At 38.0% G+C, this 13,385-nt stretch overlaps 1 protein-coding gene and 1 long non-coding RNA gene across 2 annotated transcripts in view; one reads left to right on the forward strand and one right to left on the reverse strand.

Moving 5' to 3' along the window:
- LOC121684214 (calsyntenin-2-like) overlaps positions 1 to 882 on the reverse strand; it is a 70,124-nt gene extending 69,242 nt beyond the window's left edge. The window contains 1 exon segment of the mRNA XM_042064184.1: positions 363 to 882. Coding sequence (XP_041920118.1) covers positions 363 to 429 — 67 coding nt within the window. The 5' untranslated portion in view covers positions 430 to 882.
- Positions 883 to 3,430: 2,548 nt separating this feature from the next.
- Positions 3,431 to 8,110, forward strand: LOC121684270. The gene is made up of 2 exons (XR_006023092.1): positions 3,431 to 3,477; positions 7,894 to 8,110. It is a non-coding gene; the product is annotated as an uncharacterized LOC121684270 (long non-coding RNA).
- Positions 8,111 to 13,385: the final 5,275 nt, after the last annotated feature.

Below are 13,385 nucleotides of genomic sequence, written 5' to 3' on the forward strand. Positions count from 1 at the left end.
TTTCATTATTTGGATTTCTATTGTTATCTCTCCATGCTATGTCAGTGGTGGCTGATCAAACCAACGTTGTCAACTTCTGCAATAACAGTCATTGCAATAGGAAGAGAGGATCGTTCTGCTGGTTGTATGAATTAAAAAAGACATGCCTCGCCTAAACTCCAATTACCTGTTTTCAAACTTCAGGCGGTAACCTTCAACGCATGCACACACACGCGCTTGGTTGTCGCCAACTCCCATTCGCTCTATTTCCGAAATATGTTTGTTCTCACATTTGGCTTCTCTTCATCTCTTTCGCACACACTCCCTCTGTCAGCCACGTTTTACGAACAAGAATATCTTCTCGCAAACTGTTATTCCCTTACCTTTCTCCGCGACCATGACGTGTAGTCCGAGCGCAAGGAAAAGTAAAAGAGGCGCGATTCTCCCCATCCTCGTGTTGTTTATCAGCGCCGACAGTTATGACCTCGATCCAGTCCGTCGTCTCGTGCTGTTTAAATATATCTTTCTCTCTTTAGTGTTGTGGTGTTCTGGTGAGCACGTCCCGCGTGTGCAATCACGAGCGTTGATCGCAGATCAGTGACAGGCAACGGCAGCCCATCCGCAGCGCGAGAGCAGCCCGATGGAAGCAGCACGAGCTGACTGCTATTTGAGAGGCTGGACCTCAAGGAGCGGATGCAAGTCCAGTTGTTGACGTCAAAAGATAGAAAGACATGGCGAGAGATCTGCTCCGTTTACGCTCTCATTCACGCGCTCTCAACACCCAGTCCCCAAAGAGCAGAGGTTACCAACCTTTTTGGGAAGGTGACCCTATTTTGATGTCAAAACGTTGGCGACCCCAATCATTCACAACATGTTGTGAGAGAGAGCGCATCTCATCTCTGCTGTAACATCCAGTTGAGAGGTATTTGGTATTTCCCCCAAATGTCCTAGCAAGCTAATTTGTTTGTTTAACTTCCTCGCCTGGTTGTTTTGCTACTTTTTTTGGAATGTTGATCAAACATTATTACCCATGATGATCTCATGGATGTCTAAGTTCATTTTTATATAGATTGCAATGAAGGATCCGATTAGTTACTTGAATATAATGGGGTTTTTCATATATTGTTATATAATGTACATATATTTTTATGTAATGTACAAGTCAATTGTAATTTACCCCACATGGGGTTCCTTCCTACCCCACGGTTGGGAAAGAGAGAAAGAGAGAGATATCACATTTTGTTTGTTTGCTGACTACTGGAACTGAACAAAATAAAGCAGTCATATTCAGTCCTAAAACTAGCCTTATATTTTGATTGAGGCTCACATTTCAAACTTATGTAACACATTTTAGAGTGTCAAATGACTCACATCATATTGATTTACACCTCAGTCTGTGTGTAGGTCTATTGATTTCAATAGGCTTATGTCATATTATCCTATTTGTGAGGGATTATGTTAAAATAAAAATAATAATGTTTCCATTTGATGAGTGTCAGAGTTAAATAATTTCCATCTGCTGTCCCCAGCAAGCAACAGTTAGAAAACGTGTCACAACAATAAGTTAATAAAGCAAGAAACATCATACAAAAAATATTTCTCACACACACACACACAAACACACATTTACACTTTGTCAGTGCCAAGAGTATTTCATAAAAAAACAAGATTATCTAAGTAGGCTATCACATTAAACAACAATACAGACACAAGTGAGATTAATCAAATAGAGTCAGTAATGTCCTGTTTGAATATCTTTTAGTAGATTTTGAAAGCTTCTCATGGAACTAAAATTCTTTATGTGGTCTGGTAGACTGCTCCACTGAGCATGGGATTTCACCTTATAAGCTGTCTGCCCAAGGCAGTGTCGTGAAAGGGTACAATGTGATCTTTTGAGGATGCTATTCTAGTGCAGTTCATTGAGGGAACTGAACAAAGGTGAATAAACTCAGAGATATTGAGGGGCTGAGCCATTTAAGTAAAAAAAAAAGAGAAATATCTAAAATTCTTGAAGCACATGAAGATGTGAATATGATGTCTGCAATATTCAGCAGTGATAATACTGAAATGGCTTTAAGGTCAGTTTATAGAAATATTCCTCTGGTCAAATAACTGTTCCTTCAGTCTGCCCACAATATGTAATAGTATTTACCATAGGTTAATGATGCTAGGCAACTTTTGTATTGCACATTTACAATGTTTACCTGGGATTGTTAATGAACAATTTCACTATATTTAAGCTTATATTTCAATATCAGATCATTGTTGTTTCCAACTCCAATATTTACAGAAAACAAAAACAAACATGCTAAAAAAATGAAAAAAGAAAAAAAATGAATGGCTGTCTAATTGTCATTCTGTAGGACACCCAGTCAAGCATTTGTACTACATGGATGGTGTAACCAGCAGGCAAAAGTTGCTTCATGGTCTTTTGGGCCCGCACTGTCGAATTCAAGGCAGCGCTGCCGCCATCAACCTATAGGCACCTAACTTTGACCCATAACCTGCCTTAAACTTCCAGGCTTTGAAGTCAACAGTCAACCCAAAAGACCATAACCAAAAGCTGGTGGCTTCTTTTATTGCTCTTCTGCCCTCTGGTGGTGGAAAATGTATTCATTTTTTAAAAAATATTTCTTTGGGGGCTTTTATGCCTTTTTACTGTGATAAGACAGTGAAGAGAGTAATAGGAAGACAGAGAGCGAGAGAGAGAGAGAGAAATGGGGTAGGATCGGGAAATTACATAAAACTGTCGAAAAAAGTCCATGAAATTGAAAAAAAAAACATTATGGACTGAAGTTTCTGGGATTTTCTTAAACAAAGAGAAATGGAATCCTCTTAAATTCACATTTCACAATTACATTCTCATATGCAAATTAGTTCATGAAATTGCATGCATATGCAATGCATATTAACTTAAGTAACATAATGAACCAAATACATATCTAGACTAATCTTGTTAAAGAATATCAATAATCTCCTTGATATTATGTTCTTATAAAGAGGAACTCATTCATTCACAACAAACATTAAGATTAGTCTAATTTGCATACTGTATTTGCAATATTACATGAAAAAAAATAACATAGTTTTGTATAATTATTTGATCAAATTTGAATATGTTGAATATGCCAGAAGACATAGCTCTGTCTACCTACAGCCAAATTATCAACATATTTCTTTCAGATATATTTCTGTCAATGTATTGCATATTATGCAAACTATCTCAGTGACTATGCTTGATACAAAAATGTCCCAAGAAGAAATGGATTGTACGCGAAACAGGATCAACTGAGAAAAAAATTGGTAGTGACCTTCATCGGATTGATGTAGGTTTTGCCCTGCACATTATGTTGATCTTATATGAGTGTGCAGTATAACCACAAAAAACTGTGTTGGCATGACAGACTTCCTGTTTAAGACCTTTTGACTTCCTCACTGGTGGTTCTCTTCTGGCCATGAGTAAAATCAACACTCCAGTGACAGGCGGCTGTTAAACAGGTATGTATCTACTTGCTTTCAGGCAATTTCACACAATTTACACATAGCAACAAAACTGCTTTTGAACCAAGTAACAAAAAAAGCACTCAAAGTTTGTTGTGTATTATAGTTTGGTAAGTCTTTCTGCTATTACTGCTATTAAGATAAGATCAAGTAAAGCAATATTAGGAAATGAGTAGGATAGAGGTGGGGCCATAATTTACAGTAAATGGCGGGCAAATTGCGCAATCTATCAACAAACAGTTCTTGTGAATGAGATATGGCTATTATGAGGCGTGGGCTACAGCATCTATTAACAAACAGTTCTTGTGAATAGTGAGATATGGCTATTATGAGGCGTGGGCTACAGCATCTATTAACAAACAGTTCTTGTGAATGAGATATGGCTATTATGAGGCGTGGGCTACAGCATCTATCAACAAACAGTTCTTGTGAATGAGATATGGCTATTATGAGGCGTGGGCTACAGCATCTATTAACAAACAGTTCTTGTGAATGAGATATGGCTATTATGAGGCGTGGGCTACAGCATCTATCAACAAACAGTTCTTGTGAATGAGATATGGCTATTATGAGGCGTGGGCTACAGCATCTATCAACAAACAGTTCTTGTGAATGAGATATGGCTATTATGAGGCGTGGGCTACAGCATCTATCAACAAACAGTTCTTGTGAATAGTGAGATATGGCTATTATGAGGCGTGGGCTACAGCATCTATCAACAAACAGTTCTTGTGAATGAGATATGGCTATTATGAGGCGTGGGCTACAGCATCTATCAACAAACAGTTCTTGTGAATGAGATATGGCTATTATGAGGCGTGGGCTACAGCATCTATCAACAAACAGTTCTTGTGAATAGTGAGATATGGCTATTATGAGGCGTGGGCTACAGCATCTATCAACAAACAGTTCTTGTGAATAGTGAGATATGGCTATTATGAGGCGTGGGCTACAGCATCTAGCAACAAACAGTTCTTGTGAATGAGATATGGCTATTATGAGGCGTGGGCTACAGCATCTATCAACAAACAGTTCTTGTGAATGAGATATGGCTATTATGAGGCGTGGGCTACAGCATCTATCAACAAACAGTTCTTGTGAATAGTGAGATATGGCTATTATGAGGCGTGGGCTACAGCATCTATCAACAAACAGTTCTTGTGAATGAGATATGGCTATTATGAGGCGTGGGCTACAGCATCTATCAACAAACAGTTCTTGTGAATGAGATATGGCTATTATGAGGCGTGGGCTACAGCATCTATCAACAAACAGTTCTTGTGAATAGTGAGATATGGCTATTATGAGGCGTGGGCTACAGCATCTATCAACAAACAGTTCTTGTGAATAGTGAGATATGGCTATTATGAGGCGTGGGCTACAGCATCTATCAACAAACAGTTCTTGTGAATGAGATATGGCTATTATGAGGCGTGGGCTACAGCATCTATCAACAAACAGTTCTTGTGAATGAGATATGGCTATTATGAGGCGTGGGCTACAGCATCTATCAACAAACAGTTCTTGTGAATGAGATATGGCTATTATGAGGCGTGGGCTACAGCATCTATCAACAAACAGTTCTTGTGAATAGTGAGATATGGCTATTATGAGGCGTGGGCTACAGCATCTATCAACAAACAGTTCTTGTGAATGAGATATGGCTATTATGAGGCGTGGGCTACAGCATCTATCAACAAACAGTTCTTGTGAATGAGATATGGCTATTATGAGGCGTGGGCTACAGCATCTATCAACAAACAGTTCTTGTGAATGAGATATGGCTATTATGAGGCGTGGGCTACAGCATCTATCAACAAACAGTTCTTGTGAATGAGATATGGCTATTATGAGGCGTGGGCGTAATACAGTCTTCTGACTCATCAATGTTTTTGCCCATCGTGTGAAACCCACACACACACATACACACACACACACACACACACACACACACACACACACACATACACACACACACACACACACACACACACACACACACACAAATTTGTCTATGCTTTGACACCTGTTAAAGTAAATGCTCTGTATACTGTTTACAACAGAAAGTGTGCAAAACACTTTATTCCCAGTAAAGTGAACAACACGTTCCCTAGGCATGTACTATAGCCGTAATGCTGATCATTATGGTGTCCTGTGAATTTGCATAGTTTATTAAGTTTATTAAGAATTTATGAAGTTCACATTTACAGTAGCAAAACTCTCACTTGCCTTGAATTTTTAGAGAGAAAATTCTAAATTATTAACTTGCAGTATTCACCCGTATACAATACCCAACATCCCACAAATATGACATGGGACATGCAGCCCAATATGACACCTTTGCAGAGGTTGTTTTTTGCAGATGGCATATCATTGACCCAATGCATTGACTAGTGGTAACACTGTATTGAGAAACTCCAGAAAGTGATACGAGTCCACCCATTACAGAGGCTACACCATTCAAAAAATAATCTCAAACCTTCCATCATCAACTACAGAAATTTGGTTGAAAATGTTTTAAAGATTTGTAATAAAGCAAACATAAAAGAATGAATTTGTCGAATTCACATCATTCTGTATAATAATGATGATCACACATCAACAAACATCAAAAAGGGTCAAACACAGAGTCTAGAGAAAAAAAATCTGAATAAAAAAAGATAAAACATTACTCATACAAACTATTACCGGTAATGTGTGTGCACATTAAATCCAAGTCAAGCAAAGGTACTGTAATAGTAAATTTAACAAATTAAGAATTTATATTTTGACCCATAAGCCTTCTAAAGCCAAATGCACACTATAAAACATCAATATCAAAGTACAGCATAGGGGCATTCTTCAGTTTTTCTTATAAATAACTCATAAATTACTCATGATGGAGGCCGGTGACCTTAGCCAATGTCAGGTCTGACAAGCTGTGCTTGTGGCTCTTCTGTTGTACTGAGCCGGGTAGGCTGGTGCCGTGGTGGAGTGGGATGGTGTAGGGGTAGACTGAGTACAGTTGAGACATGTGTACAGTTGAGACACCTTAAATATCTTGCTTGCGCAGCCTAAGTTGTGATTTTTGCTATGCACATGCGTATTGGTGCCCTCTTTGATCATGGGAAATTTTAACTACACAAGTATCTCCCATCCAAGGATATCGGCAAATGTTTGTTTTCCAAATATAAGAATTTCACTTCACCATGCACCTTCGACAATGAATAGCTCATTATACTTATGTTACTGTTAAACGTAACTGGTATCATTATTCTGTATCCTAAAAACTGGCATATTTTATGGCATTGTGTCATGTAAGGTCGTTGCAAAATCTTGAGAAATGTGTGAGGTGGTCAGCGGGGGACAGTTGAGACACACATTGGATTGTGTTATTACTTGAACATTCCATTGGTAGGCCACTGTTCGCCATATCTGTTCCTTCGTCACATTTTGTTCATGATGTATTCCTTTTAACCAACGCTAATTTAAATTAAATGAATGAATTTGAACTACACTTTGCAATTGCTATGTTTTTATTTATTCAACTTTCCAACAAACGGTTAGTTAACTATACATCATTAAAAATGGGTGTCTCAACTGTACCAGGTAGGTGTCTCAACTGTACTCTATAGGGTACAGTTGAGACACAGTGAAGACAAAAATGCACCTTATGTTTTTGAGCTAATTGTGGAAAATATAAACTACTTATGGGTATTATTGGTTGATAATATTTTAGTTTACAAGCTAAGGAAATGGCATGTGGAATGTCATGTGGAAAATCACTTTTTTCAGTATCTATATGGTGAGATGGACAGTGGTAACGTTAGGCGCGGGATATGTAAACTCCGACAAACACTTAAAATCAGTTGAAAAAGTGTTCTTGCGAAGTGTCTTATTAGGCTTGGGTAAATTCAAACCAAGTACTGATAACTTCTGTTCATATCTAACCTGTTGAAAATACGAGCTAGACATTTTATTCACCACCAGGTTACCATTAACTTCCTGTACCACCGGAAGTGCTGGAACCAAACATACAGTAGAAGCTTTGTTATTGTTTATGTAATTGAAACGTTCTTCTGTACTGTATACTGTATCTAGTAAATAGGTCCAGCCGTTAGGGCTGTGTCGCTTCTGATTCAGCCTCGCCCATCTCAGAGAGGATATGCTGAGGTATCAAAACTGCAAAACTTTCACAATATTTCTCAGTGGTCAAAACAAAGTGTTCCAGGAACTTCAGTAACTGATAAAGTGCATACTTGCCTTCTGAATAAATAAAATAATATCATAGACTTGTATTAGGGTCAATGACGTGACGCTCATTTTTTTGTGTACATATGGGTTAGATACATTTAAAATTGTGTTACGTCCCTGTATGTTTTATCAGTGTTTGTTTGCTTTGGTCTGTCCTGTGTATGTTTTGTTGTGTTTCAGACAGTCCAGCAGGGGGCTTAATTGCTGGGCCGGCCTATAAAAGGTGCCGGCTGACGTCATCCGGGAGCTGGCTCGCTCGTTCGCTCGCTCACTCGCTCACTCGATCTTGGTTGGGTTTGCCGCTGCCATGCCACGCTACGCCGCTCCGCTGCTTCGCGCAAGCCACGCGTTCCAGCAGTTTTGTCTCCGTCGCTCCTGCCTGCTCTCGGAGTGAGAGTCCGGGAATAGGCTGGGGATTGCCTGGGCCTGTGCTCGAGGCCTTTCGTTTTGGACTTTTGTTGCAGCCTTAGTTTTGGTTCTATAATACTTTTTCTTATATTTTTGTAAATAAATATTTTTGTATTGATCCTCCGCAGTAGTTTTTTGGCCATCTCCTATCTTTTGTTCATGTCCCACAAAACCCCTAGACAGTGGGACGTGACAATTGTTAAAATTTGAAAATACTTTGTCAAATTATTTTCAAATATCATTTTCATCCAACCCTAATCTTAAAGTTTTGGATTTATTACATTTTGAGAGAAAATGTCAATACAGTGTAACCACAAAAACATGAACCAAATAATTACACTTGCTGAAAAAAATTTGAAATTCTCTCCAAAATCACTTCTAAAATAATCTGGCATGATCTTGCAGAAGAGCTTTTCTATATTTAATACAAGTAATGAAAACACATTGTTCTGAATGTTTTAATTAATATGGGGAATCGTGTCTGTCACATCAACCACTTAAAATGTCAAGTGGTGTAACCACCATTTAAGGAGCAATTTTGTATGTATTATGCCAGAGGATCATGTGACAGGAAACTATGTCATAAAGAAGGACCCTTCAAGACCCCAACTGCTATGAGTCAAGGTTAGCAACTCTCTTAAAGTAACATAATAGTGTTTTTTGGCCATGGCCAGGCAAGCTTGGATTACATGTCAAATGGTATGACCTTTTGAAAATGTTTATAAATCATAATAATCATAAAATATTCAATTTAATGTAAAAACTGTGTTTGGATATTCACATAAAGGTGAAGTGTGTACATAGTTGTCCATAATAATGCGTGAAAATTGTGCTTTTAAATAGAAATGTCAAATGGTGTAACCGGTTACACCATTTGACTCTTTTCTGTTTGAGACCAGTTTGGTCAGATTCAGGGCCAAGAGTATGTAATTTTAGGTGCCAATTATATTATTTTTATCATTTAAATAGTTACTAACTATTTAGCATGAACAATAGCTTTAAAAGGGTTTAATTAGATTGCAATTTAAGCGATTTTTGAAATGTCAAAGCTTTTCATTTTAAATTTAAACTTCCATAATTATTTTTTTAATATGTTATTATGATGTATGTAAACAGTATGTTCAAATTATAAATAAATAATATAAATACATGTATTATATATAAAATGTACCTCTTGTCCCCCAATGGATGCCACTCACAAGCAAGGAAAACTTGTCTCGCCACAGAGTGCACATGAACGCAGATCCTGCTGTTGGTTGGTTATTAAGAAATGATCATACCCACTCTTTCACTCACTCTTATTCTCTCTCACACACACTTTGGGCCCTATTTTAGCAATCTAAAATGCATGGTCACTAGCGAATAGCATAAATACATTTAGGGGTTTGTCCAGTCCACATTTGGGGTGGTTTTGTTATCAAACGTCAGGTGCCTGGCACAAAAAGGTGGCTCTTATATTTCTTAATCAGTCATGGGTGTGTTTTGGGCTTAACATCCTTTAAACCAATGAGGAGGACATCTGTCATTCCCTTTAACAGCAAGCAGGGCAACATCACGCAGCCCATCAGTATTTTGATAGTCAGCGGTGTATTTGAAGGAATCTGCTTGCACGCAAGACCGTATGGAACAGGTATTCCACTAAGCCATTCTTTACTAAAACCTAGCAGAGTATAGGCTACACACATCTGCACTTGTCTATTAATTGAACTATAGGCAAAGTGAAACTAACTTCACCTTGGTGTCATAGTCAACGACAAAACAGTTATACACAGTTAATTACTTTCACTATTGACTGACAATGGGTTACCAGCAAAAACATAGCCTGAAAATAATATATGTTCGAATGACTAAATAAATAACCTAAGGACATTTATTCTGCAGAGGAATTGCTGCTTACATCTCGTGACAGTGCGTCTTCAGTTGTGTTTCATATGCGCCTTTCGCTGCTGACTTTTCTTGGTCAGTGGCGTAATGATTTTTAGATGTAAGATAGCGATTTTTAGATCATGTGCCAGACCACACCTTTTGTCGGTAATTTCCACACCCCTGGGCGCATTATTTAATAAAAGTGAAGTGTAAGATATGAAAAAACTTTGCATCAGAATAATAATACGCTTTGCGCCAGGTTTTGCATTGCGAAAATAGGGCCCTATCTCACTCTCTTTGAAAATAATGGGTATAGACTAAAATTGTATGAGAACTGATCTGAAATCAAATATATTCAAATTCTTCATTGATGTTATGAAATGATATTTGATATGGAATATGATGAATGACATGAATACATATCAAAATATCCAACTCAGTTTACCTTGATGCCTATTTTCTGTGTCAATTGCTTGTCCTATTGCTATAAACGTTTAATGGTCAGTTGGTGTAACCGATTTATGTCAATTGGTGTAACCAGTATTTTGTCTAAAAGACTAATAATGTACAAAAAAGTTAATATGGATAATGATTTAATACTCTACTTCACTGTAATAATGGTTGTTTAAACCATTTTTATTCAAATGGTCAAAGAATAGACATAAAACAAGATGTTTATAGCATATGGTCTTGCTCAGTACAATGAAAAACTCATATAATTTAAATTTAGAAATAAATATAATAAAACATATTCTCATAGGATATTACAAAATAAACTAATAATTTCATGAGAGCAATTGCATGAACTCTAGGAGGTGTGACATATTAGATATGTCATTTTAGTGGTTACACCATTTGACAATTTAACAGGCTGTTAGTTCTATCTTTTGTTAAAAAATAGTATACACGTCATATTAAATAATATGAATACAACAGGAATACAAAGTATACACTTTAGCAAATCTCAGGCATGTTTTGTTTTAAAGGTTTAAACATATTTTTAATTTTCTCATCTTACCAACCCTTATATGTCACTGACCCATTATTCATAACTTTATATTATTCAAAATTGAATTTCATCTGGAATTTTGAAAATGCAAACCTTCCCAATGTATATCCGCACATACATCTCTAAAACATCATCTCTAGAACTCTAACCTAACATGTGCACTTTATGATTTGATGAACACAGTTGCACATGAATATTGCACACAAACCTTGTCAATCTACAAATCTAATAATTATGTGCTTGTTTCTATATGGTTGTAGGATTATGGCCATTACACCCATTTATGTATCATTAACAACCCCCAACCCTCACTTCACTAGTTTGCCCATTGAATTGCTTAGTCTGAGTGCAGAGAATAGCAAGTTTGGCTTGGTAGCTGGCCATGGTCCTGGGATACCAATAGATCACATGTGTGATGTCCACTATCCAGATGTGGGAAAAGTACTAAAATATTGTACTCAAGTAAAAGTACCAATACTTTGATGAAATATTACTCAAGTATGCCTACAAGTTAAATTACTAATCTGAAAATGTACTCAAATAAAAGTAAAAAGTAGTTCATTTAAAATGTACTGTAGGCTACTTTAAGTAAATGTTACTTAGTTACTTTGGGGGGGGGCGTATACAATCGGTTTTTACCTAGCTCAAGTTGCTGCAGCCAGGCTAAAAGCAGCCAGGCAGCTACAGGTCAGCTCTGGGGGCATGTCCGTGAGCCCCCATGTTCATGCCCCCAGAGTGTAGCACTGTAGCTGCCTTGGTGCCTTAGTTGCTGGCTGCAGTAACTCGAGCTAGCCTACCGACAGTAGCCTAGCCTACTCTGTGACCTTGAGAAACGGAGATCTATGTGTAAAAAAGCCTGAGTTCTCCTTTAAGTTTGAGTAGCAGTGGATTTTCTGACTGTTCTTCTTTTAGCCAGTCGCCTACTGTACATTCAAAAAACGGAATATGAGGTTATATTTGACAACTTTTGTGAAGTGGGAAGGCTGGCAAGCAAGCCACAGACAGATCAGGGTATTCACTTCCCTGTTCAGCAACAAATGCTGGAGAGATTCAAACAGATCAACTGCGAAAAAGTTTGTTTTCTTTTTCTGTTGGTCCGCGGTCCCTTCATAAATTTCACAGCAAATTATCAGACGAGTGACAGAAGCACCTGGCATGATTTGACCAGCAGTCCATAGTTTGAGACACGCTATGCTGCGTCTGAGCAAAGATTCTAGAAGCCCAGCACAACTCCAAAAAGGAGGATAAATTAGTGTCCAGCTAGGCTGCGACAGACGCCGGATAGGGCGTTTAAAATCCGGACTGTCCGACCTAAATCCGGACGTATGGCCACCCTAGGATACATACCTTTTTCTCTGTGCGTGCAATAACACAGTCTGACACCCCTAACGTTAGCCTAGCTTAGCACAATTCACTGGAAGTGGGTTAGACTCATTATGCTAAACTAGGCTAATGGTGTGGGGTGTTAGACTATTATTGCATGCACAGAGAAGAGAAGGGTATGCATCATCTTATCTAACTTAGAGGGAGACAACTAATAAGCTGTTTTTCCTGTAAAGTTTCTTATTAAATGAGAATAGGCATGTACAATATAGATGTCCTATCAGTCCAAATAAAGACCTTCCTTTATTACACCACACAAGAAACCATTGTAGGCTACTAGTTTAGGGAAGTAGCTCCCAGTCAACCCTTTGAGCAATTTGGCAACAGTGGGCACTGGCAACCCAGTCCCCTTTCTGCTCTTTCAACAAGCAGTAGAGAGAATCAGCAAGTAAGAAAGTAGACTCCTAGTCTGGCCCCTAGGCAGTAAGGCACAGACATCTGCACACAGGTGCAAACCCCACCAGGTAGGCCTAAGCATTGCAAAGAAGTTTGATTTGTGTAGTCTGGGTAATGAATCAAGTGCAATCAGCTAAACTAGGAAGTAGCAATTAATTACCCATACCACATTAAACAGCATCACCATATAAACTCTGTGAAGAAGACACCTTTTGAGGTAAGAAGAAAATGTCATCGTTTAGAATTGTAGAATCAATACATGTGTGGTTGATGGTTGTACAAATGTGTGTGAAGTTTTGAGAAAAGGGTGAATTGAATCATAAAATGTGTCAAAGCAAATGGGAAAAGTGCAGGCCTAATGGTTTATTGTAGACAACTGCTTCATGTCGTTTAATGTGATTGCATGTGTTTGCCAAATGAGCACTACATGAGAACTGTAATTACATCTCTCACTTTTGTTTGACTGGAGCAATGTGGTGATGGCACTTTACACTGTGTTTGTTTCACATTTCAGTGCCAGGAGTTTGTGCACAAACTTTTTTTTTCTTAAGTGCACACACAAGGACCAACCAGGTCACATGATAGGGTAAGTAAAGCTTTAAAATGAGTG

The sequence above is a fragment of the Alosa sapidissima genome, chromosome 15, assembly GCF_018492685.1.
Source record: "Alosa sapidissima isolate fAloSap1 chromosome 15, fAloSap1.pri, whole genome shotgun sequence".
In the NCBI taxonomy this organism is placed as follows: domain Eukaryota; kingdom Metazoa; phylum Chordata; class Actinopteri; order Clupeiformes; family Clupeidae; genus Alosa; species Alosa sapidissima.